The 27,816-nt window shown below is 37.3% G+C and overlaps 2 protein-coding genes across 3 annotated transcripts in view; one reads left to right on the top strand and one right to left on the bottom strand.

The window, feature by feature from the left end:
- LOC133522045 (uncharacterized) overlaps positions 1–14,537 on the bottom strand; it is a 91,746-nt gene extending 77,209 nt beyond the window's left edge. The window contains exon 1 of one of the 2 annotated variants that reach the window (XM_061857220.1): positions 13,795–14,537. In XM_061857220.1, coding sequence (XP_061713204.1) covers positions 13,795–14,378 — 584 coding nt within the window. In that variant the 5' untranslated portion in view covers positions 14,379–14,537. The remainder of the gene's footprint in view (positions 1–13,794) is intronic. The other variant, XM_061857219.1, reaches the window with a different exon arrangement.
- Positions 14,538–17,570: 3,033 nt separating this feature from the next.
- LOC133522051 (uncharacterized) lies at positions 17,571–27,643 on the top strand. Its single transcript, XM_061857230.1, has 8 exons — positions 17,571–18,247; positions 19,447–19,494; positions 19,898–19,982; positions 21,579–21,704; positions 22,322–22,408; positions 25,308–25,448; positions 26,641–26,736; positions 27,097–27,643. The coding sequence occupies exons 1-8, from the start codon at positions 18,141–18,143 to the stop codon at positions 27,241–27,243; spliced, it is 837 nt and encodes a 278-aa protein (XP_061713214.1). The 5' UTR covers positions 17,571–18,140; the 3' UTR covers positions 27,244–27,643.
- The last annotated feature ends 173 nt before the right edge of the window (positions 27,644–27,816 follow it).

A 27,816-nucleotide genomic window follows, 5' to 3' on the forward strand; every position in this document is an offset into this window, starting at 1 on the left:
ATCATTGAGAAGGAGCGGCGCGACTGGCGGAGTGAATAATAAAGATGCTTACTACACGTACATACGGCCCGATTCGAAGTTAAAGATACGTCAAATATTAGGTAAGATATGGGTCGGATATGTCAGTATCAAAAGTGACGTTTCTTCAAACGAAAAATCGTATCTAGACCTTATAAAAAAAAAATTGCAGTTCAATGATCCATATATTATATTTGACGTAAATAACATAATATATCTTAAAGTTCGAATCGGGCCAATACTCACGAATATGTAATAACCTACCTTGAAAACATTTTGTGAGGAAGTACTGCTTTTTTTGGCATTTTATCGCTCTAAAATAATTAAAAATTCGAAAAAAATCAAATGTATGGGCATAGCTGCGGTTGATATACAACAAATTGTGTCAAAATATTTTCAATAACGTCTTTCAATGCGAAAAATGAGGAGTACGTTTGTATGAAAAGGCGATTTCGCACGGGTCTTCCACTTTCGTCTAAAACCCGCATAAGAAAATAAGTGGGTAAAGTCACCCGGCTACCGAGTTCCGCCTGCTAAAATAAACCATGATAGACAAGACAGCGTTACGCTCACTTGCGCACGAGATAAGAACCGTACTGTTCGCTGAGCACCTTAATCTCTAATAAAATCACGACTTATTCAAGTATCCCCCAACTATTATATGAAAGAAACGGGGGTTCCTAAGTAAGTCAATATCGTATGGGTTCCGCGTGCAAGTAACATTTGTTTATTTGTCCTGATGTGATTATGGTTGCTGGACTCACAGAAAGACTGGTAAGAGCGTGTAGTAACATATACCGTTTTTTTATTAAAATATATCAATAGTGACAGTTTAATTAAGCCGATACTGTATGGCTTAGAGGACAAAGTGTAATAAAGTTTTAGAAAATCTCGTTTAATTAAGAATTTCAACATCGCCACAATATTTTACTAGCAACTAAATGCCTGTTATTTATAACCTCGCATTAAAACAGTGCCTTATTTAATAATCTATGATCTACATCGATCGATAGAACCGCAAGCTATGTCAAGGAAAACTTATACAACTTTTATTAACGTCATAATAGGAAAGTTGGTATCTTGACTACTTACATCGTAAAGTTGGGAATCGTTATAAAGCAGCCATATGGGTTATAGCAGCTTTATAGCAATTTTATAGGATATTTTACTGTGTTTAGTTTACTTCACTTCTTTCTCCACTGTAAGAAAATGTACACTCAGAAATAAATATAAATAAAACAAAACATGTTATGATCATTTTACTTAGTCGACGTCAGTTAGTAGTCGGCGGCGCTGTTTAAAGAAAAGGGATTATTCTAGATCAGGCGAAGCGCGTCGCGGGCGGGTAAAATGTGTTTTTTTTTAGCCGGTCAAAAGTCCGTAACTCAAACATAACAGGAAAACTTAGAAGAACTGCCTGATTAAAACACCTTTTAAGCGATGGTAAAATCATTACACTTTTTTTAGTAGAGAAGTCGAGGTTAACGTATATCTTTTTATTAAGGGTAATTTCAATAAATTCAAGAATATTAAAGTACTGGCCTGAGAATGTGGTATGTCACCATACTCGTTATGACGTTTCGTTCTTACCCAAACATCTCACTAACTTCATAATTATTAATTAATATCCAGTTTTAAACATGTCTCGATAACAATCTAGCTTACGGCATCATATACTTTAAAAAACCGATCGGTGATGCATGGCTCCCATACATTTCCAATGGTTAATGACAGCCACTTTCCCCGGCAACGCCCTAATTGATGCCCCAGCCGTGATAGATGGGTGACTCGGCTATTAGCACCGGTGTAATATCGTCGGCTGGCACAGGTAAATAACTTGAGTTTTAATCTAATATCACAAATACAAACGACTAAACATATTTGAAGTGTGCTAAAGGGAAGGCCATGACTTTATATAATCATAGTTATCACTAATTTTGGAATACTATATCGGCCTAACTAGTGTTGCGCTTGAATGTTCTAAACTAAAAGATACCTATAATTCTCGGGCGGTAAAATACGGTAAACTGTTATGTATTCATTCAGGAGACGTGGTGTGTGGTTAAAGAGTATTCACACAATCACGTATTAATTACGACTACGTAATACTAGAATCAATCCAATAATTCTTGATACAACTGCGTTTTTAATCGCATTTTCACACAATATCTATTGATTGTCAAAATACTAAAAACAACACACTATCAGTTAATAATATTATAGTTATATAATATTTCCATATTTACTTCTATAGAAATTTATTTTTGATGAATTTTCGCATTCCATTCATATTTGTCATGCTCGTTGTTAAACATGAGCTTGTCTCTTTTTCTTTCGGTGAGGGGGAGCTCGTTAGCACGTGCACATCTCTCGCTTGCCCAGATGCGACTTAAGGCAACTTATACGATTTGAAGTTAGAAGTTAGAAGAAGAAAATAGACGTCGAAACACAGGCATTGTTCGAGCATAGCAGATACAATAGTTGCGTTTTTAATATTGAAAAGGTTACAGAAAAACAAATTCTTACAATTATTCGCTCTGTGGAGACTAATGGCATGACAATATATCTATGGACATGATAAAACTTACCTTAGACATAACATTACCGATAATAACACATATTATTAACACATCAATTGAAACAGGTATTTTCCCAGATGAATGGAAATTAGCGAAAATAAGGCCAATTCCTAAAAATAACAAGATAGACGAATATAAGGATCTACGGCCAGTCAGCATCCTTCCGGTCCTTTCAAAAATAATAGAAAAGGTAGTCTTTGAGCAGTTGGGCAGGTACTTGGATGAAAATGAGTTCTTACCCAAACAACAGTCCGGGTTCCGTAGTATGCACGGTACAGCGACAGCTTTAGCGAAAGTCACAGACGATGTAATAACAGCAGTGGACGAAGGAAAAGGCTCGATTATTGTTTTATTAGACTTTTCTCGTGCATTCGATTGTATTAATCAGTCACTACTGCTTTCAAAGATGGCATACTATGGAATTGCTCAACCATCGCGCAAATGGTTTCAGTCGTTCCTTACAGGTAGACAGCAGTACGTGGAGCTGCAACTAGAGCAAGGTGATTTGGCTACATCTCTGATACGTCAGATTAATAGAGGAACACCCCAGGGATCTGTTTTAAGTCCGTTGCTATTTATATTGTACACCGCTGACCTGGTGCTTAAACTCAAATACTGTGATGTACATCTGTACGCAGATGACACACAACTTTATCACTCCTTTAAACCACAAGAAATGACTGTAGCCCTAAAGAAGATAAACAACGACCTGAATACAATAGCGGATTGGTCTTTAAAAAACAATCTAGTACTTAATCCGTCTAAGTCGCAGTTTGTGGTAATGGGTAGTAAGTGGCAAAGGAAAAAAATTATTAACCAAAAACCCGAAGTATATGTGGGACTAGAGTCTGTACCGCAGGTACCTTTTGCTAAAAATTTGGGACTTATTATGGATGGAGAACTAAGATTTGAACATCATGTTAATATTAAGATACAAAATGCATTCTATCGTCTCAAGACCTTATACAGCTGTAGGAAATACTTGTCAGAAAAAGTGAGAGAAATTCTTGTGGAAGCTCTAGTACTATCACCATTTAACTACACCGACATTGTTTATGGTCCGAGGTTATTAGCGAGTACAAAGAAGTCCATACAACGAGTACAGAATGCTTGTACACGTTTTTGTTACGATATCCCTAAAAGAGCACATATAACACCCTACCTTAATGTCAAAAACACCTTAAATATGGAAAATAGAAGAAAACTTCATTTGTCCTTTACACTACGTAAGATTATAGAGTTTGAGAAACCATCTTATCTTTTTGAAAAATTGAAGTGGGTAAACAATGGAAACAAGTCAGTGAGAAGTCATAGAAAACATTCCTTGCTTGTCCCTAAACATAGGACCAAGTTTTTTTTAGGGGAGGATTCAAGTACGCAGCAACAAAAATTTGGAATGATCTCCCGCCACCACTAAGGAGTCCTATGCCGTTGCTAGAATTCAAGCTGGTTAAAGTACATTTACTTAAAATACAGAAAGGAGATCCCCCCCCCCTAACTAACTTACTAACTAACTAATAAATATATAGACACACATATATATATATATATATATATATCACACACGCATTCACACACACACACACACAGACATATTCACAAAACAACCGCGCCGATCGCATATATTATATATTAGATATTATGACTAGGATATATAATGACCGACCTGTCAAAAAGGGACCCGTCTGAAAATCAGCGCTGGGTATATATCTAGCAATAAAGCTGAGACAGGTACCCATTGCCTATACCAAAAAACCAGATAAGTAGTTAAAAATTTAGGAGCTACATTGTTTGTGATTTTTTTTGGATAAATTATTTTGTTGCAGTTAAGTGTATTTTGTTTTATCTCACGTTGTATGTTATTTTCTATTTTGTATCTTTGGTAGTTGGGGCAATAAATATTTTTTATCTTTTTTATTTGTCACAGGGGAAGGGCTTCAATTTTGGAACGGAATAACATAACCTATCTTGAGAAATCACTATCAATATTACACCTTATTTCGTTGTAATAAGTTATCAAAAGTACCGTTAACTATAGACGATACTACACGGCTAGATTATTACAGTATATGGAACTGGTCATTCCTTTTAGTCCGAAGAAAAACATAGAACTGTTATGAGGAACTGTTATTTACGTGATTGTGGCAATATTTTATTTTACTGTATATTATGCTTTGACGCACGGTTCAAGTTCATTCTTTCATCTTATTTCTAATATCAACATAATAAAGAAACATTAAGGAGGTAATTATTCATTTATAGTTCGTGTCATCCCGATGACGCGCAGATTTGTCAAATCTAACCTTTAATGCCTATGACAATATGAGTCAAGGCACTCGTCTTCGCGAATGATACGATCAATTCGATACAATACAACCAACCGGTCATTCAATCACTAACCCACAAAATCATAACAAACAGCCTGAGTCGTAAGCAGATACATCATCTTAATTACTACATTCCATCCATGTCCAATACAAGGCACGATATTCTTTAAAAAAACTTTATAACTGTAAGTTAAGGTTTATTTTCCAACGTTTAGTGTCGGTAATGGATGGAGTATAGGAGAAAGCCTGAACGAGCTAGTTACTCGGATCTTTATTAAAAATAGCTATTTTATTTCCGAGTGCATATGCGTTGTTAGACTTGTTAGCAATGAACAATATATTATTCTCATGTGTATGTATTTCCATATAACCACATACTTAGACAGATAAGTTATCCTACAATCCACTTTCTAACAATATTTTTAAACCTTATTTTAATATCATTAAGGAGTGGGTCTTACAATATGCCTAACAGGCGTATTCTGATTTTAATAATATATATTTTAGTAATATTTTAGTTTTAAGTTTGTATTTTTTTTTTTATGTTACAACGCTTTTATGAGCCACGTTGTTTGAAAAAAATACAATACAATAACAAACCACGAAGTAGATCTGATCTACAACTGATCCAGAGCTAATTCGGCTTATTATTAAAATAAAAAGTCGTCTTGACTTTACTGTACTGTGGTCTTGACACACGACTTCACAAACCCCCTAGCAGCATAAATGATTAAAACAGATAACCCTTTTCTATCTTAGACTAGCTGATATTAATCTAGAACTAGTAAACAACAAAGGTTGGTCGGAAAAAAAACATTCAGCTGTAATGCCTGTAATCGATGTAAATACACTAAATAAAATAACTATATCGAGATTGATGTGAGATTATAACTCAACAGTTATCGCGTAGTTGAAAGCCGTATCTTCGGTCCTAGTTCAGATATGTCACGTTACGAGGCTGCAGTCGGCATAGCACGTATTCACTACTCAGTACTCACTCTAAGACGATAAAATTTTAATTCATATATGTGTTAGTATGACATAAGTTCATTTTGGCATTGGCAATCACTTTTCATTAACTATCATAAGAAGCTATTATAGGTCTATGAACTTATTATGCAAGTGCGTAAAGTGTACATTTACAAACGAAAGTACATGTCGCGGTATTCGGCTGTCAGGAGGAGGAGAATGTGCTCAATACATGAGACGGCTCCTCCTCCTATTGCATTTAGTGAGTACCAATCGGCGGCTCGTTACGTATAGAATCGGTCTCCATGACACCACCAGGCCAATTCTAGTATTAGTTATCATAATCAGTGTTATATTGGAAACAAATCTAATAACTAAGGATTGGCCGGTATATGGCCTGTGTATGTAATAAATAACAATACCATACTAAACATATGCAAAGAGAATTTGAGAGAGATGGATTGTCAAAGAAAATTTTGTAGCCAGAGTAAATTTACTGCCATTTTTCGATACATGATTAAAACTTTTAGAATGCCATTTGACTTTGATCCTTATGCTTTCACTGATATGTGTTAAATTTGTTATATATCAAAAAGTGGCGCCATCTAATAGAGTATAGGCCAAGGGTTATGGCGCCATCGCTCGAAACAATGCCGCCATACTTTTCTAAGTTTTTTTTGATTATCCACCTCTATTTCAAATTCTCTTTGGCATATGTACTTGTGTTATCTAGTACGCATCACAATGCTCGTACACCGCGATACCATCTCACTAATCACACCGCGCCGGTTACATCTCAGACTGATCTACAATGCTCTAATCTGTGGCATAAAGTTGCAAGTACAGTTAGTGCATCGCGACAAAGGCAAGGGAAGTGTACCTACGTACAGTCAGCAGCGTACTTGTTTAGCTTAAATTGAACTACGTCTAAAAAGATTGAAATATCCGGTAGGCAAGTAAGATGTTATAAAAATCGAAGTGGATACTTAGAACAGATAATATAAGTAGTCAGCTAGACTCAGACCAAACGGAATAGCACAGACTGTGCAAGTGTTATTATAAGCGACATAATTTCATAGAAGTTTGACGTTTAAAAAATAACACTTGAACAGTCTGTGCTATCGAAATCGCTGCAGAGTTAGCTTGGTCTGACTGTAATTGGCTGCATAAATAGCTACCTATTTAGGTTTTTGCGAAAAAAAAATTATAGACTTTATATCGCCACGTTGCACGTCGGTGCCGTTGCTTTAAAATACTGATGAAGTACTCGCCAAGATAATTTTTTCAAACCCAAACTTAATGAGTATATGCGTTCTTGTACAGTCACTTGTGAAAATATGGATACGAAAAATGTGCCAAAAGTATGTATACACTACCTTCATATATGGGCGGTAAAGTCGTGTATACATAATTTTGACAGTTTTTTCATATCAATATTTTCAGACGTTACTGTAGTACAGAGTTCCAATGACCAGATTCTCACTCCATCATTAGATCAGCATGGTGGTAAGTACTTAGCATAACATTGCATAGTCTCCAGGTACGTATGCTTAAATTGCAGCATATTCTGTGAAACTGGGAATTAGGTCTTAAAACTTTTAAGATTAAATTAGAATACAAACAAACGGACACCACAAGAAACGTGAAACTTGAAAAAAGTTTATAAAACACGCTGGGGATCGTTCATTCGCTTGTACTCCTCGTGGTCTAAATTACAGTCGTTATTATTGTATTAATTCTGACGGCTCTGAATGCCGCACCGCAATACAGCACCGAGGGTAATTTGCGTGGACCGAGATCTAACTTATGTTATCCCATGCATAAGAATCAAAAGGAGCTTGGCTTCCGCTTCTGACTGTACAATTGGTCTGTGCTGTACGCAGTTACCGCTGTGCACTCGATTACGGGCGATTATTGTTATAATTCTTCTGGCCCTGATTACTGCGTGTTCACACAGGTTGACAATGCAGTGCGTGAGGAGCGTAATTTGCGTGGACAGATCAAGGTAGCGTTACTCCGCGCTAATGTTCGATGGGCGGTGCGTCCACGGTGTGGCACAGCAGCGTATAAAATGAATTGTGTACAAATTGTTATACAATTTGTGCATACCTATGTGCGCAATTTAGTTTTATTTTATAGATAAGTTAGTTTTTAATATCACATATTGTAAATCTGAAAATAAAGTTTTATAAATAAAATAAAAAATATGTACCATCAAATAAATATGTACATATTTAAAAGTACCTATAGAGGTCCATCTCACACAGTACGTAAACTTTACATATCCATATAATGTCTGGTTGTGCAAGGAATAGTGGAGGGTATCAGGAGAGGAAGATCGTCAATGACATGGACTGACCGAATAAAAGCCAGTGTGTCGGCCACGTTTGTTGTAAGTACGAAAGAACTTATACTATGAAAATTATTATCATAATAAAAACCACCCTATTTAAATGTAGCTCCGGCTCATACACTAACAACTCCACGAAATATCATTGAATTGCAGATTGATTTTTGTAGTAGTTTTTGCGTAGTTTCCGAACAAATGCACCGATAGAAAACTTTTCAAAACTCACTTATTTGAGGGATATGTATAGATTGTTATTATGTATGGATAAGCATCACTTACGGATCACTTGTTGATTTTAGTGTAATTTACTAATTAGTTACTCGCTGTTTTTCATTGTAAAATTCTATAATAAGAAAACTATAGGTCTAAACTTAAAACATTATGCATTTACTTTTTATATAAGATAAGTTTGTTTCATAATAACAAAAAAAAAACAACATAATGGCCACGACCACTCTGTAAGGAGTGCAAGGAAGAAGAAGAATGAACACAGGGCCTTGCCAAGATGCCAAGGATTTGCGCCGTAGCGAACGAAGCGCTCACTTCACTCTTCACAGATGGCTATAAAAATGGTAAAGAAACAAGCTTTTCTACAGTATGTAACAAACTAACAAACCGAAAGGCAAATAATGTTTAGGCCCCGAAATTACGAAAAAAAATTGACTCTCCCATAGGAAATTTCAACATCAGACCAGCAAAATGTATTAAATGGCCAAAAAAAAATCCGCGATTTCAGGATTTATCTCATAGTAAAAGTTGCTCAGTAAACATTAACGGGTCTTTTTCTTTGCCTTTCGTTCTTTTACATACTGTATATTATTACTTTCGAAACTTCCGGGCGAATATTATAAGTTATGCAAAATTGATTACAGACAAGAAAGTTTCGTTCAGCGGTGAATATATTCTAAGTGAAATGAAATAAACACATGTTATAAAATAAACAGTGCACATCAATTACTACATGAAAGATCGCATGACTAGATATCATAATCATAATAAAATAAATCACTTTTACAAGCGGTGCAATATTTTGATTTTACGTGTCGCCAAGTTTTTGAACCAATATTGTGATTGGCGTCATTAGTATTATTTAGTATTATTTTCTCAATAATCTCTGATATGCTTCCTTCCCCGGGTACGCATGTCGAGGGGAAATGTGAAAGAAACGCAAGAGTGCGCTTGCGCAGCGGAACGGCGTGCCGACCGCGCGGAACGTCTTGCGTGGACAAATGGCCCACAAAATTCTTTAAATATTTTATGTTTTGTCAAATATTTCATTTTAAGATGCAAAAAACTAGTACGTTTTTACAGGTTTTTATTAAACTCTGTTACTTCGCTGTATGCCTTACATTTCTTTACATCGATTCTGTTGTGTAAGTGCCTGCGCTTAAGAAAACCGGTATCTGATTGAGCTGAAATTTAATATACTTTCGTGATTTAGGTATATGGCGGAGGATGCTTGCTTGCCTGCAACAGTTAGATGAAGACCGAGAATGTAATCAATACCAAGGTATAAATAGTTCATAAATAACTTCTAAACTGAAAATACTACATGTCATTTATATACTGAAGGAAAAATAACAAAAGCATTCGGTGATCGAGGCATGATTTTAAGTTACCTATACTCATACAAATGTGACATGTTGCAGAAACTAAAATTTGGTGATATAAAATAGCGTTATGGTTACGTATGTTGACTTTCTTAGAAACGGACTGAAACATGTTTCTTTTGCATAACATGGTAATATGATATTGAAGTATTATTGTCAAGCACTTCATCCGTCGCAATTTCCGCTGTCATACCTACAGTGACGATAAAAAACGTGTCGTGAAGTAATGTTACAAAATATTTACTTGACTACATATTAAGTACCTATAGCTCCATTTCAAATAACATTGACAGTAGGTAGAAGCTAAATGATGACAAGATCAGAGATTCCAAACCTTTTCTGTGAAGTCGTGATATTATTTTTATATAGAATTTTAGAGTATCTTTGTGCTCATTACAGGTATTTTTTTATATACCTAAAAGATGATCAAATAAAAAATATGAAATCATGACATAGTCTTTATTTCATGAATGTTCATGGACATTTGGAATGATATTTCTGAATAAATTTACTTCATCCAAGAGGTGGGAGAGTCTTATACATAAATTTAATATGATGACACTACACACGGTAGGGTTGAATCAAAATAACATTTTACCACTAATTCGGTGTCATTAAAATAAGCTAAGCTGCGAATAGACAGATGAGCCAACAGACAGGTTTCCTAATTTACTATGGAGCCCTTAAAGATGGGAAAATTGTTGTTAAGAATCATAGCATTCAATTTCTTGCAACCGGTTGTTTACTTTTGTTTTTTAAGCCCGTTAATGTGTCCCACTGCTGGGCACAGCCTCTTGGTGGCTATTCTAGCCCAGCTATCCGGGTGCATGCGACAGACGGGACCCGCCCATTCCCACTTCAGCCTCGTGGTCTTCTCCCCTACGTCAGCTACGTGTTCTGGATCGAAGTGTACCTTTTTAGGCGTTTTATATGTAAATTTTCTTAATACATATTTATTTTTTTATATTATGTACAACTTATGATATGAAAATCTTTAAAATAATTGATAGATAATAAGAGTGAACGTATTTTCATTTGCGATATATTATTTAGAACAAGGTTTGGAGCGTCCCTTCAGTTTATTTTATTTTCATCGAATGGCTAAGAAATCAGAAATCACAAACAAAAACGAAAATATATCAGTACCCCTAGTGTAAATTTAGTCGATAGCGAAACGTGACGTACGCGTTTGCGTTAAGTCTCATTTTGTATGGGTTTTTGAACAGCGCGCCAAGCGGGACGTTTTGGAAAGTCAAAAATCTCATACAAAATGACACTTAACGCAAACGCGTACGTCACGTTTCGCTGTCGAAAATATTTACACTAGGGGTACTGGTATGTATACCACAAAATAGCGACCCGCTCCGGCTTCGCACGAGTAAACAAATTAAACACCACCTAAACCTTGCTCAAGGATTACTCTGTTGATAGGTTTTTTTTAATAATACGTCGGTGGCAAACTAGCATACGGCCCGCCTGATGGTAAGCAGTCTCCGTAGCCTATGTACGCTTGCAAGTCCAGAGAAGTTACATGCGTGTTGCTCGTTACCCTAACACTCCGCACCCTCGTTGAGCTCTAGCAACCACCTCACTCAATTCACCGGCAAGAACACAAAACTATGAGTAGTGTTATTATTGATTATTTGGCTGCGGTTTTCTGTAAGGTGGAGGTACTTCCCCAGTTGAGCTTTGCTCTAAATCTGGAATGACCCGCTGTGCTGTGCCCTACCACACAAAGCGAGATGACATTCACAATGCCCATATCTCTCTTTTGGACGTGGTTTAAGGACGTACCCAAGTCCAATAGTAGATTAAAACCGCATGAAAATCCATTCACCTAGTTTTTGAATTTAACGTGAACATACAGACAGACGCAGCGTGGGACTTTGTATTATATGATGTAGTGATTGATTTCCAATCTTCTCAGCCGCGTCAAGCTGTGTCAAAGGTGAAAAATAAAAAGTAATCACAAATTACTAGGTATTGTGTTACAATCGAAATTTCCATTCGTTATTTATGTTATTTTGTTATTTACCCATTTTTTTTCTTAATATATGGTCTGCCGCTGCCCCGGCTAATCTGCGGTATCTATTCGGTAGCTAATTTAGCCCACCGATTCGGGTGCATACGGCAAACGTGTCGCGCCCAACCCCACTTAAGCTTAGCAGCCTTAGTTAGTTAGTTAGTTCGTTTTTCAGGGCCTGTTCCTCAACTCGACATCCATTGTGCCTATTTTGCGTGAAAAACGAGCAGCCTTAACACCCAGGCGTTTTCGATGCGTCGTCGACCGATTTCTTTATACTGCCTATTATCGAAGGATGCTATCTGGCCTACATATATGTATTCATCGACATATTGGAGAGTCTCCCCATCACCCCTGATGCTTTGTTTTGCGCCGTTGGTCATTAACTGGGTGGTATTCACCCAAGTCTAACTTTAATCTAGCTACCTAAATATCTTCAGACGTCTTGCCTCATGTTTGTTTGCGGATGCGGTGCGGTAACAACGCTGGCATTTCATCTGTCGAAACTGCATTTTCTTGCAACTACGTAATTACTTAATAAGCAAATATTTTTACCATCGAATTTAATTGGTTAATTTATCTTTATACTTTCAAAAATGTGTTAAATGTTATTGGAATTTGTATATTTCGTTTTGTCTTGTCAATTCTTTTCGATTACATTTTATAGTGGATATAACAAATATTAAGAGTTGAATGAAATGGTTATGGGCATCATGGCAGTCGTCAGGATAAATTCAGTGGGGAAATTTAACCGATAAATGATACTATAAGTGAAATAAATTATAAGTAGCTGCATACTCGTAATTGCTGCAGTTTGTGTTGATGTGGCTGTATCTATGTAATTAGCGAAAACGCAGCTTCTTAACTTGATGATGATGATCGACGAGTACGGCTACCACCAGTTTGACACTGACATACCTATTCGCTAGCGTAAGCGTAACTTACTTTCTGTTCATCTTCATCGTACTCGCATATTAGTGCGAGCGAGATGTATATAAAGTAAGTTCTGCAGACTTTAGCGAATATGTCAGTTTGACACTGCTAAAATAGTACTGGATGTCGAGGATAACTGTCACGATCAGAGTAGTGCGTAAATACACGAGGGGCAATATTTTATAGCGAAATCAATAATAACGCTTAGAAACTTGAAACATTGTAATATAGCTCTTAATGGTTTGAATAAAGCGTTGTTAATAATGTAAAGTTTAACAACATAATGTGTGTACATGCCGATACCGGAACAATGGCAATTAATCGGCCATTATGCAAGCCCCGTTACGGGAACCGATACGCGACTAGTACGGTAAGAGTATGGCGGCATTGTAGTCTGGAGAAAATTTTAACACTAGGCAAGTACTTAGTCTAAGTACATTAATATCTGCACAGCATGTTCAGAAATTTGAAAACGTCGTTAATAATTAATAGATCATAATCAAATGGTGCTGAATAGTCTCAGATTACGATTATTTTATCGTAATTGCAATTAGACTATTTACTAACCTAAAGGTTACTGTCAGTCTACCAGCATTGATCCATAACTAACATGCATTGGTAATGTCCAAGTAGGTACAAATAGTGTATTTTAGAGTTTTGCGCGTTTTTTAAGAGTTAGATGATATTTTCTATTATTTCATAGGCGCGTTTATGTCTAATACTCGTACAAAGCTAGAGAAATTGTTTTTGTTCTCCTCATTAGACTCGACGTCGATTTATAGTTAGCCTATGATGGGAAGCTTATAGGAACCTTTTAATGGTCCTTTATAATCAGCGCTATAAAAAGTAATGAAGGTTTTAGAGACCATTTCCTTTTAACTATAATTTCTAGTAGCATTTTCCATATTTGATGATCATTTACATATGATTATTATTTATCACAACGTTGTACTCGTATACTTAAACTAAATGATGGTCGACATACCCGTTGTTGGCTCCATTCAGACCATAGCAGTCATTAATCCCGGCCAGCACGCCGACGACGCCAGCCACCACGGCCACGCAGCCCGCCCACAGCCCGGCGCCCACCCGGGACAGCGCAGCCCCCTTCACAACCGCCAGCGCCCCCGCCCCCACCAGAAGCGCACCCAAAATCACCTGCCCCAACCCTAAAAATACAACCAACTTCTTCTTCGTAACCTTAACACTACCGGCTTCGACACTTTTCGAGCTAACACTCTGTTTATCTTTCTTAACATTTTTCACTTTTTCTTGTGGCGTTTTGCATATCAACTGTTCCGTGGAATCCTCGGATTTGAGGGAGGAGACCGTAGCGGTCGGCCGCGGGAAGTCGGCCTCCGCGGATCGCGCGCGGTCGTCCGTCATGGCGCTGACATCTGCGCGTGCGTCGAGTTCGGCTCGCGGCGCGGGGCATACTGGCGCGGGTGAAAGTCGCTCTTCCGAACCTGCAGGGTTCGGAAAAGGGCAGACAGGTGATAGAGGCGGCGATGATAAGCGTGATACACGGTAATAGTCCGGTGATAACGCCGTACGTGAGTGTATCTGCATGGCACTACTGGGCTTCTCGATAGTAGGTCGGCGTTCAGTTGGTAGAATACTTCCAATTCAATCTTTGCTCCAATGTATTTTGGATTTAAATGACCGAATGATTGTTTCGTTTTAAATATAAAATATTTAAACACTAAATCATGATAAAAAAATTAAACCAAACACAAATAAGAAAGATGCCGTGTCATTTCTGTCAAACCCTATTTGTCAATTTTGTCATAACTGCCACTGGTCAATCCAAAAAAGAATATAAATATCAATTCCATGTTTTGCACTAAAGAGGCCTCGTATATTACACATTGCCTACATCTACCTAAAAATAAGGTTGATTTTTATTTAATTCTTTTTTCGTAATTAGTGAGTTTTGCTTGTCACCTGACGATATTTAGATGTGTACGGAAGGTGGAGGTAAGGAAATAAATCTCCATGTACCAAAAAGTGTCATCATAAAACCTTAAATAGGTGGCGCTACAATACCTAGAATACTTGAACAAAAAAAATCAAATCATAGACAGCGCACTTCTCTCCCTCAATAGGGCCTAGGTTCTTAGCTACTCTAGCGCTACTCTGGAGAGATTTGGAACTATTATTTATAGCTGACAGCTGGACACTTTTGCAAGTTCCAAAGAGCATATAATCACTACGTTTTAAACAGTTCTACCATAAGAGATGTCACTCCTATATAGATGTGCTTTCGAGTACCGTCGTGAATAAGTTCTGCATAGTTTGTCTCTACGTCAGGGGTCAGAAGGTCGGAACTAAGAGGTAGATCGAAAAAGTAGGTCGGTTTTTCATTTCAAAAAGATCTCGAATTTTCTGTTATTAAATCATAGGTGTTCAAATAACCGCTTGTACCCCAAGCCACATCAATACAGGCGTCCAGCCTTCATCCTTCAACACTGAATCCTTGGACCTCGTGCCTTAGCTTGTATCTTATAAAATTAAGAAAGCCTCGTTGAAAAATTGCCACAGACAAATTTAAGGATATTGATGTATAAATAATAATTTTAAGTATATAAATATGCTGTTACAGAGTACATATTTTATGGAGTGGACCATCTCCACTAGCAAGTAGTGGCGACGCGGCGGTGAAAGCGGCTGTCGAACTATCTCCGGCCAGCGCAGACTCATCTCCACCGCGGTACATACATTTATACGACGGCGTTTGTTGCATATACATATATATCTCTTTTATATCTCAGCTACAAGTATATTCGCACAGATTAGCAGGCTTGTAAGTTATTGTACCTACATGAATATTCCTACATGAATACCTACATAATTTTGACGGTTCATTAATTTCGGTATTATGGAGGGTAGAGGTAAGGAGAACAATCTCTTAATGGAACTGTTGCAAAAATGTCCAGTGGCGCTAGGGTAGTACAAGGACGTGACATGAACCTAGACGACCTAGATTTGATTTTTTTATCAAAGTCTATATTTTGTTCGCGATGTATTGTGGCGCCACCTATTTAAGGTTTTTTTAATGGACACTTTTCACGCATATAGATTATTCTCCTTACCTCTATCCTACATATTTGGTATGTTCTAGAAAGAAAAGGCACTATGTTGCACCGTTCAGGACTGGAGAAAAAAACATAGTTTTAATTTGCTAATTATGTTGAAATGAATTGCAGTATCTTTCATTAAACACGTCGAAAACATAAAGGATGAAGAGGGCATTCAACTTTTAATGCGCCATCCAGTAATTTTACAGCTTTTATGATTGCTGCCGTTACTAAGTACCATAAATTCATTAAACCTTCTATTTTCATCTCTGGACATAAAGTGATGTAGAAAAAATCGCTAAAGCATGAAAACATGTACTTTTTCATCCAAAACAATATTAATCGTCATAAAATTATTTATTTAAAGCACTCTGTTAGTGCTTAATTCACGCACTTGGCCGGTTCTTATGTTTTTGAGCAAGCAGACCTGTAATAACAAACAGTAGGTAGGTGTTTTAATAATGCACCCTTTCAACATCACTAATGTGTCAATCAATATGTAAATAAAGCAACACGACACCTCGCACGTAGCCCGGTTACGTTACGTTGTCGTTGCGTCCTCGACCGTAGTCCGTACTAGGGGCGAAATTGTTTAACTAACTTCAGACGTAATACGTATAACATTAGGTCATTTAAACAAAGTCTGAATTTTTATTATCTGGGGGCATGGTAGTGCCCCGCCAAGACGAGCAAAGTGAAGTGCAAGGGCACTACCTACCTTTTCTCGAAGCGCTTCGTCGTTATATTGAACCCTCATAACTTGTGTTTGGATTATACCAATTGAAAAAAAAAACTCGGGATATAATGTCAATAGTGGCCTGAGTGGAATCAATAAAAAAAAACAGATTGTATAAAAGATGCCGCCAGATACGTATTTCAGGATTTTTAATAGTAATTCACCCAACCCTTTAAATTAGGGAATAGAAGATTGTCATCAGCAACATACAAAAAGAAGTGAAATCCTATTAAAAAAAGGTTTAATTGATGTAAAATTTCGCCAAGACGAAACCATAAGGATCGCGCTGTCAAAAAGTTATCAGAACTTTTGTAGAGCCAAGCCAAGTGAAACGTTCAAGCCATATATTTTGACTAAGGTGTAGAGTTGTAAAGTTAGGGCTTGTAGAGTTAGAAAGCTTGGCTCTACAAGAGATCTCAACCCCTAGTGTAAATTTATTCGATAGCCTGACGTGATACGCGTTTGCGTTAAGTCTCATTTTGTACGGGATTTAGAAACAGCGCGCCAAGCGGGACGTTTTGGAAACTCAAAATCCCATCCCTATTTAAGGTTTTTTGATGACACTTTTTGGTATAAGGAGATTCCATTCCTTACCTCCACCTTCCATAACTAGGGGTACTGATAACTTTTTGATGGTGCGAGCCTTATGGTTCCGTCTTGGCAACATTTTACATGACAACCTAAACTAACTGCCTATAGGAATGGAATCTCCATATACCTAAAAGTGTCATCAAAAAACCTTAAATAGGTGGCGCTACAATACCTAGAATACTTGAAAAAAAAAACGAATCATAAACAGCGCACTTCACTCCATCAATAACACCTAGGTTCTTAGCTACTCTAGCGCTACTGTGGAGAGATTTGGAACTATTATTTATAGCTGACCACTGGACACTTTTGCATAAGTTCTGCCTATGGATATTGCGTTCCTATGCCTATACCTTCCATAGTTCATATATCAAAGTAAAAATTCATCGACAGTAATAATCGCACGATAACCCGTATGCAATAATACTCTTCACGAAGTCGTAAATCTCCTAAAAAAACCATGGACATAAAAAAACAATGTCACACACGCGTCAAACGTGTTAGCTCTTGATTTAGGACATTCAGTATAATTTTACTAACAAATTGTAAGTATTATTTATACGATTACTTTTGAATAATTTAATGTTTCGGGTTTAATATATTAGTCAAAAAATACTCGTAATTTGAGATCCACATACATTAATTTCAAAATGGTATTAATTTAATACTGATAAATCCACTACTTGACCTTAGATATCGACTACGGAATAACTCGCGTTTTGGTAAGAACACTGATGTATGGAGTAGATAGATGTACCACTCTACGGACCTTCTGTAAGTGTGCAAACGCAAGGGTAAAATAAAAGAGCTCGTAGCAGAGGTGTTCCCTTATAGACATCCTCCTTCACATTGACCTTATTCATAATATGTCCAAATCGCGTATGAGCTAGCTAGGCTACAATTTCGAGTACTACTTAATCAGTATTTTGGATGCAGATGGCCATGAATCAACTCTACCCCCTTTATATTGGCACTGGTGTATTTGCCGCATTGTTTATATTTATACCAATTTTTATAAGAAAAGGACCTAACCAAGGGTAAGTGGGATTAGTAACTACTATTTCAGGATTAATTTGGGATTGGAGGGCAGAAAGTAATGGCTTCTCTACAACATGGCCCAGCGCTGGATCAGCGACATGGCTATACGATGATTATGGCTCCTCTACACGATGGTCCAGCGCTAGACTAGCGAGCTGGCCATGCGATGGTTGAGAATACGAACTATGGAATGGGCCACGTGTAGATGCGTACGCACCATCGCTGGTCTACTATCTTTGATGTGCGGACGAAAAACGGCCCTAAGCCATCCGACACCGTAACCTACTCTACACGCTGTTCCATCTTAGTGGGCCAGTACAATTTTAGATTATGTAGCTTTAATAATATGAATGTATGATTTTAATTTTATCCGTACTACTTGATAATTTTAACTGCACATTTTTATTTATTTGTATTTGTATCCTTTTATTTTCATGTAATGTAGATCAACTAAATAATTGTTAATTGTATATTTAATTTCACCTGAGTATTTTAATTGCTGACATGTAAGATTCTTATATTTTACCAATAAACGAGTATGAGTATGCGTATCATGGCCCATCGTGTAGAGGAGCCACGAAAAATACATTAACAACATTCAGTTTGAGATGTCTTCTTCTTCTTTTAAATAAAATATGGCTTCCATCAAATCTATGATGATTTTTCCAATGTCATGTTTAGTTGTAAGTTTTAAGTGTGTGCTCGTAGAGCATGACGTTATTCGGTAGTTGTTTTTAGTAAAGAGAGACTGGACTTACTAAAAGCCAAGATATGTTGCCGGGTGTTGGTTAAAACATGGTTAAACGCGTTTCAAGATTAGTTTTTCATTAGCTGCACACTTCCACGATAGTTCACTACATAACAAGCTGTCAATATTACACCTTAAACAACATGAATGAGCAGAACACAACAAAATATTCTCGAGACGTCTTCGCCATCTTGAATCTCAACGACAACCAGTTTGAGATGTATTTCACTATAGTTATTTGTTTGGTAAACAAGCTTGAAGGCCTTGAAGCTATGGTGTCAAACCTCGCGGCACGGTAGTTACTTCAAGTAGATGAATTTTAGCATCACCGAAATATCAGGAACTCAATAACGCAAAAATAGTTGTTTTTTTTATTTCAAAATGCTATGCATGATGCGATTGATGCGTCAGGTTTTGTTCTAAATACCTATAAATCATTTTGAATTTCAGGATCATACGATGCAGCGTTTTTCTGTCCGTATTCTCAATGTGGATATTGTAAGTACCCAAACTTATTATATATAGTGCAATCTCATGTAAAAAATAGTAACCCTGATCTGGACCTGGCCTGAAAGTGACGCCATGTTCCGTGGCAACATTGCGTTTTGGTATTTTTTTAATTAATTAAGTACACGATGGGCACGTAATTATTACTTACTTAAAATGGATGTTTAGTTTAGGAGTAGATGCAAGGCAAATGAAGTTGGGGTTGCTTTAGAGCATCTCTTCAGTAACCCTTGTAGATTTGGCTCTGTGATGATGAGGTCAGGCAGGATTGCATCGCATGCGCATTTATAATCGCAGTTTTATGAGTGAAAGTTTTAACTAAAGGGTGTTAATACTTTTGGTGCGTTGATACGCTATGTAAGTACTATTGATGCTCATTGAACATGTGTTGCAGCTGGGCCACCGTGTATATCGCACAGATGAATCCTGTGGTCGGGCCGCGCCACCTCAACTCCACACTCATCTGGATGAAGCACTTGGTGACTAATTATCCCATTTATTATAGTCGTTAGATTTGTAGCTGGCCCCGAGCGGCTAATCCTTTATCTATTGTTAACTAAAACCGCGCATGCCACTACCTGCAAAAAAAGGTTCCGGTCACTTTAACCGGTAATTGAATTACAACTCCTATGGTAATTGAAATAAGATTCAAAATGAACAAATGGAAAAATAATTTGCGATTTCTTGTGTGGTCCCTATACGGTTACTGAATGCCGGCGAGTCGAACGCTACCGAACCACTCTAAACTGTGTCCTCGATATGCGTAACAAAGGCGCGTTATCGGAGAGCACACCTACACTGGTTTTCAAATCGAACGACTATACCGATATAGCAATTTAACAATGGATGTCTAGTATTTAGAAATACCTAAATTACATTTATTTAATGCCACAACGTAGTAAAGTCAGCGTCAAATACTTTGTAGCAACCAAAGTAGCCAAATAGTTCGGACACCATATATTTACTATGGTGTACCGAACTAAATATTTGGCGACTTTGACTGCTACAAAGTATTTGACGCTGACTGTACATACAGAAGAAATTATTGCAAAAATTTTCTTTGTACAAGTTTTTATCGCTGGCTGTATTTTCTTTGCACATGCAACTAATACTCATCGAGATAATTGTAACAACCCCAAACAGACTTTCCTTGCAGCTGTTATATAATTAAATAGTTATTTGTTTTACAAGGGGGCAAAGTTGTTGTTTACCGCTCGTGCTTACCGATATGATACCCGAGCTTACGGAAGATCCCAAAATTGATCAAAGAGCTTAGCGAGTGGTTCGAAAAGTAGAATCTTGAGCGTTGCGACTTGCGAGGCTTTCAAGGCACGAGGGTTAAATAAATTTTCGTTCATTATCATTACATATTTATCATCCAAAATCATCATTTAGAAGTAAATTTCACCAGCCAACACAAGGAAACAAGTGAAACAACTCAAAATTAGCATCTGATTACTTTGCCCCACATGTGGATAAAATGCAATTTTTGCGTTAGTTTTCGAACAATCAAGACATGGTGTGGTGAAAACATAATTATAGGATTTTAGATATATTCTTATTTAATAGCACCATCTAGTTTTAAGGTTTTAACATTTATCCTGTTTAGGGCTTGAAAATATTTTTGTTATTATTTATCAATTAGAATAATAGATGTATTGCTACGGTAAGATATGGCTATTGCTTGTGTTGCTGATTTCTTTTGTATTGTTTTCTTTTATTGAGGTGTAATAAAGAGTAAGTATTTGTATTGTATTGTATTAAAAAAAATATTTCTTTCATTTAACAAATAAAAGGTACTTTAATCTGAACAGAGCCTCTTATAACGACTGGCTTTATTCACTGCAACCTACAATAAATAGGTATCCTCGTAGTATCCTCAACTAATTGGGGATGGTTGTGGTTTTTCTACCTGAAGTCTCTCACTAAAGTATACGTTTCAGCCCAAGTGTGTTGATATGTACGAGTGATTTTTCACCGCCATCGTTGTTCTGTGCGCCATCTGTGACGAATTCAATTCTATGGCGTCATATCACTCATATGATTACGAAGCTTTGTTAATTATACAATTACAGGAAGGTGCGAAAGTTGAAGGTGCAACCCCGGAGCCTGGCAAGGCTGACGACGCTGACAGTGGTGACTTGACTAGAAGATCAGGCCGGCCCAGAAGGTTCGGTCATTGTCATGAACAACCATTCAACGTAAGCATTTTGTAAATTTGTGGTATGGTTTGTGTGGTATGGTTTTCGTTATAATTTATATTGTTACTACATAAAACTTGCTTTGAATTGAAGTAAGTATTTTAGTACCTACTGGAAAAGGTACAAGTATATGTACCTAATTAATAGAGAGATTACACCTCGTTAGACAATGTGTCGCCGTGGTGTCGCCACTCTGATATTAGTAATAAAGATAATACAGCAATTTAATTAGTTTCGTTGCTCTATAGATTGTTTAAATAGGTACGTTTTTCCGGGATTCGATTCAGCCCAAGCTAACTCTGCACCGCCGTAGCTAGCAACAGAAAGGGACCACCATAAACCATTCTTAGTGCCACTTGCACCATCCCACTAACCCGGGGTTAACCGCTAACCCAGTGTCAAATTGTACAGGTAACTATGATAACTCCAGATTTAACCGGTTGACCCTGGGTTAGTGGGATGGTGCAAGTGGCCCTTATGAAAATATATGACGTTCATGTGGTATTCCCACTAGTCAGTGTAACCGCTGTGTAGAGTTAAGATGGACTCTAGATCTCCTTTGTGTCGTCATCTATTTAAGTTTCCCATCCCAGTTGTCACGGTGAAAACACTTTCAGTTGTTCGAATGCTGCAACATTCCGTGGCTTCCTGAGCGTGCCATTGCCAAATGCATCCAGCAGCCGATTAACGTCCTTAAATTAACGGTTAGTAATTGTTTTGTTATGGTACAGTCAAGGTATTTCATATCGGCACGGACAAAAATATGTATACACGAAACACGACCAAAAAGGCTGTTTAAGGCATAGTATATACAGGGTGGGCCCTGTAACTAAAGCAAAAAAAATTACCAGAGGTTTCTTAACGTATGTACAGTTATTACATAGCGGTCCTAATTTTCCAAAGTTTTTAAATTAGGATATACAGTCATTTAAAATTAAGATTAGCCATCAATGAATTTTCACATTGCGATACTGTCGCTTAGCAGTCGTAGGATATTTTGGTACCGGGCGTTTTGACAGATTCTAACATGTGTGTGTAAGTAGGTAGTGCAAATTATTTTTTTAATTATTTTAGGAAATAAACAAAATTAGTCCTTATTTAGATCTACACATAGTACATAGTACGTAATATTTTGTTGACCATTATCATTATTTTTGAAATACTACATTTGTATTTATTATTGCGAATCTCTTTAAAGGATTGGTTTGATTTTATGATTTAAAAATGTTTGTAACTTTATGGTACGTTGACAATGTCAAGTTTGCAAAACAGATATTATCAGCAATTCAAAATGCCACGAATACTTTATGATTCACGCGATTTGTGCGAAATGATTCTGCTTTACGGCGAAACTAGAGGCAACGCACATCGAGCTCTAAGGTTGTACGGTGAACGATTTCCTAATCGAAGGCAACCAGCCAACGGCCGAGTCATCACCAACGCCGTGCAACGAGTACGCGACAACGAGCCTGTGACTGCACACACACTGGCACAGGGCCCGGGTGCGGCATTTAATGTAAGATTGGCATTAGAACGAAGAATAATACGTCATTTTCGGCAACGACCTACGACCAGCACCAGAAATGCATCATGATAGAGAGAATGAATTACCGTAATGAACTTTTACTAAACAGTTTGTTTAAGACTATTTTCTGCGGTGGTGTGTCACCTTTGATATTTATTTAATAATAGGTACTTATTCAGAATAAATAGTTGCATTCTTATCACCTTAATAAAAAAATCGAGAAATGTCTGGCACCCTTAATTAATTTAAATTATTTAAAATCTTATTATTTACGAGAAAAGGCAGTTTGAAGTAAACGTTGTTACGACAAATGATAGTATTGACCTACAAACTTCATGCTAAAGCTGGCCACAGACGTATGGTTTCCGGATCCGGGAAACCTCGTTTCTTCAAGTTTCACGCACACGTTCTTAATTTTTTCAGGCCTGCTACCGAGAACATCGAAAATTCGAACCATCTTTCTCTATCGCTCTAGCATATTTGACTCAAGAGCGATAGAAAAAAATGTTTTGAATTTTCAATTTCTATTTTCGCGGTAGCAGCACTGAACGGAATAGGGAAAAATCTGACGTCTGCGCCGGCCTATGGAACTCCTTATCTGAATTATCAATCCTGAAATCTTATCAGGAAACCGTACATCTGTTGCCAGATTAATTTGTCGATCATTTTGACAGTTTTGAGAAAAGAGTTAATTTGATCTTTCGACTTTCAGTCCTCTACGCTAATAATAATTTTATCATAAACTTTCATAGACATTCACGCAATTGCAAATGATAACTTTTTGTTGTTTATTTTCTTACCTATTGACAATGTACGTCAAGATAAGATACATCAAAGTTATGCAAATAAACGACCATTAAATAAATTACCACACACGAACGCAAAATATTTAGGTACGTAATACCTATGATGAAAGAAGAGCGAAAACAAATCGAGCTTTGTGTTAAATATTACAAACGATTATCCTCCGGCTAATTAAGTATTTAATAGCCGCGTTACTTTCATCCCACTGCATCGAAAGTGTGGTTACCAAGTATTGGTCTGTTTGTGGCGGTGTGCATCCCGATTTTCACAGAAATTCATTGAAAAAGGTTTCGCTTTCGCACCGTTTCAATATTAAAGGGAGTTTCCCTTTAATATTGAAACGGTGCACACATGCCGTATCGGACGAAATGCAATGAATTGGAGTAGACGTACCACCGAAGTTGTAGCTGAGAAAAATAAACATCCTTAACAAACCTTGTGAAGTGCATAACCAGTAAGATTTGAGTACCTAATTATTATGAGTGATTTTATTTAGTGCATTTTTTGTTGGAATTTCATAATAAAGAGTAAGTTGCGTTAAAATTATAATTTTATTACCTAAATATATCCTTTCGTGCCTACACCGTAAATCTACTTGACGAGAAAATTGTTACCTCTCGTTGAAAAAAGTGAAATTCAAGTGATAATTCAACTGCATACGTTTAAACAAAATTGATGTGTTTATAGATTTAGTAATATTATTGGAAACGATCGTAAACGTCACTGTCAAGTATTTCGACTGGACACAATGTTTGTGGTACATTACTTGCTCGATTAATTTTGTTAGAAAATAACAATAAATTTATTTTTCATTTTAATTAATTAATACCATTTGGACGTTATTACTGATTAGTTAAAGGGTGTATATTTAAATTTTTTGCTTTAGTTACAGGGCCCACACTGTATAAGGTTTACGATTTGTGATAGCCTCTGAAGGCAAAACGTTACATTATTACTCCCTATTGTGTACCCACATCCCCAACGTTGGCGTCAAACGATCTGTGAACAGCGGTGGCGTGTACCGCGGATGTTTTTCCTTGGTCCTAAAACACTCCTTCTAGTTAATTTAGTCAACAAGCGTATACAGTATGCAAACATTAGTGTTTTAGCTTGCGGTACAGTGCTATCTTAACCACATTGACGTTGCATTGACACATATATTACATTAAGTATGTAACATATATTACATTACACAACAGTTATCTTTATTTTATTATTGTTTGTTTTCTGTGTTTACTGGGTAATATTACATATAGTCTTTTGACGTATCGAAGTGCGAGGAAGCAAGATGCGCGTTGAAAGAGGCAGGCTGGTTGGAGCATTATGGGCTAGTGAAGATGAACGAACTGCAAACCTACTACGAAAACCTCGCGCGGACCGACCTTGACTGGGTGGAGGCGGTTCGGTCCATCAAGGTGAGGATTACAACTTATACAGATACACACATTGACAAGATCCGAGGAAAGCTTAACAGCCAAAAGTTTAAGAAGACTCGCATTAAGGTGTGTCCAAAAATCTGTATAGTATGAATTTTCTGTAATGATTATTACGCCTAAAGTGGCCCACTGATTACCAGTTCGCCGGATGATATCGGCCTGTCCGTTATTTACGATTGTCAGCTTTTGCGAATAACTGACAGGACAGGCCAATATCGTCCGGCGAACTGGTAATCTGTGGGCCCCTTTAGAGTCTTTAGACCCTAATGCGAGCTGTCGTCTCCCGTGATAGGGACTTGGCAAAGCAACAACGTCATTAAAAAAGCAACTGTATCGTGATAGTATTAAGGTTCAAATCTATTTAACAGCTCACGAGCGCTCATATTGTTACATAGATTTGGACCTTACAGTTGCTTTTTAGCATACTGTTGCTTTGCCACGTGGGTAATACGGGAGCTGACCGCATAAAAGGAACAATGGCTTTTGTTCAACAGATTAGGGTTTGAAACCTAAAAATCATTTCAGAATATTCATACTATACAGGTTGGATTTTCTTTATGGGTCAGTGAGGGCAGTTACCAGATCCCGTACTGCTACGCGAAAACGGGTTTAGGAGATCTTCCCTCGATTTCAAATTAATGAAGACTGACGTTTACAGATTTTGGAAAAAAACGTACAGACTGCGAGAATAAGGTCATTTTCGACAACCATTTTTATTGTGCCAATCGACCTCGTTCCTAAGATTCATTTCATTTCATTTATTTCGTTGTAAAATTCAAAAGCTTGGTCCCCACCAAAGAAAAATTCTGGCTAGAAAAGCCACAATTGAGGAAAACTTTTCCCATACAATTTGTGTGAGATCAAAAACGAGGGAAGATCTTCTAAGACCGTTTTCGCGTAGCAACACGGGATCTGCTAGCTGCCCTCACTGACCCGAAAGAAAATCCAGCCTGTATATTTGAGATAAGCTAGCTGACTGATCGCGTGATTCGGGTGCATTAGGTTAGTAGTACTTAGTAGTACCCACGCGTAGCGTAGTGATCATGTGCAGCATATTTAATTTAATTTATCAGATCTAGACAAACCATACTTTTTATTATCATGTTTACTTAATGTTGGTGCACTACAAAATTTGGCAGCCAAATCCATAATTTGTTTCTTTTCGTTGCAGACGGAATGTTTGGCGACCATCCCAAGGTTTCTAGGCACTCACATGGACTGTGTAGAATTTGATATCATGTACTGTGTAATGACGAAAATGTTCAAGGTAAAAGATTTATAATTTAGATTATATTGATTTGTATATTTGTATAAACGGTTTAAACTTTTTAAAGTATAAGTGAGTGTAGATTGGTAAAGGAAGGACACTAAAGCACGAAAAATTTCATACATTGTCCAGCCATTTTCTATCCCTATCGCACGTTCATAATTATAATGCTGTTCCGCTTGCACAGTGCATTGACCGCCGGAATCTTCGGCGGGACAGCAATAATATAGGGCGTGCGAAAGAGCTAGGAAATGGTGGGTCAATGAAAGAAATTCTTCTTGCTTAATAGCGTGATAGCGTTCTTAGTGTAGTTAAATAACTTCGGATATATCATTAAATGTAAGTTTTTTTTTCCGACAGCACGCTCCCTTACCAAGCTGGTCGACGGCCGACATGTGCCTCGCGGCCAAGCAGTTCCTCGCCACGTGCCCGCTCTGCCCGGAGGACTGCAGCAAGGGCTCGGAGGACAGCCTGGTGGCTGACTGCCGCGCTTGTATGACATTTTGACAACAGGCTGCTGTAAACAGCCGCCGAGTGCCGCGGTGCCTGGCAGTTTCTCATCACGCAAGGATGCTAAGCACGAAGAATTGCGTATATTATCCCATTTCCTATCTTTATCGCACGCGTATAATTATATTAATTGCAGTCCCACCGACTACAACGGCGGGCAATGCCACTATGCGAAAGGGACAGCAATATAATGCGTGTGCGATAGCGATGGGTACGAATTCTGAACACTTAGCGTCCTTTAGATAAATAGCATTGTTTGTTATTTAAACCCGTAATGATCAATTCAATAACTCGAACTCAACGTTCTTATGTCGTCTATGTAGCTTATTAACTTATTATTTTTGTAATTAACTATAGTACTTACCAAATGTATTATTATAAAATATGTAAAAAGTAATATTTGTTTTTCCTACATACAAATAAAAATACATTTATTTTCCAAATTGACGTTTCATGAATCATTAGTAATTAAATTAAAATCCACTATAGAATATGTACAACCGCTTCTTAGAGCAAACAATAGCCCTCACACTCGGTCGAGCCTGTGTCACGAGGACTGCAGGGCATTAA

The sequence above is a fragment of the Cydia pomonella genome, chromosome 10 (genome assembly GCF_033807575.1).
Source record: "Cydia pomonella isolate Wapato2018A chromosome 10, ilCydPomo1, whole genome shotgun sequence".
Lineage (NCBI taxonomy): Eukaryota > Metazoa > Arthropoda > Insecta > Lepidoptera > Tortricidae > Cydia > Cydia pomonella.

Excerpts from the sequence above, each read along its gene's own strand:
- LOC133522051 (XM_061857230.1), top strand. The coding sequence starts at position 18,141 with ATGCAGATGGCCATGAATCAACTCTACCCCCTTTATATTGGCACTGGT. Across the intron at positions 19,983-21,578 it reads TCATCTGGATGAAGCACTTG|GAAGGTGCGAAAGTTGAAGG; the intron begins GTGACTAATTAT and ends ATACAATTACAG. Across the intron at positions 21,705-22,321 it reads GTCATGAACAACCATTCAAC|TTGTTCGAATGCTGCAACAT; the intron begins GTAAGCATTTTG and ends AAACACTTTCAG.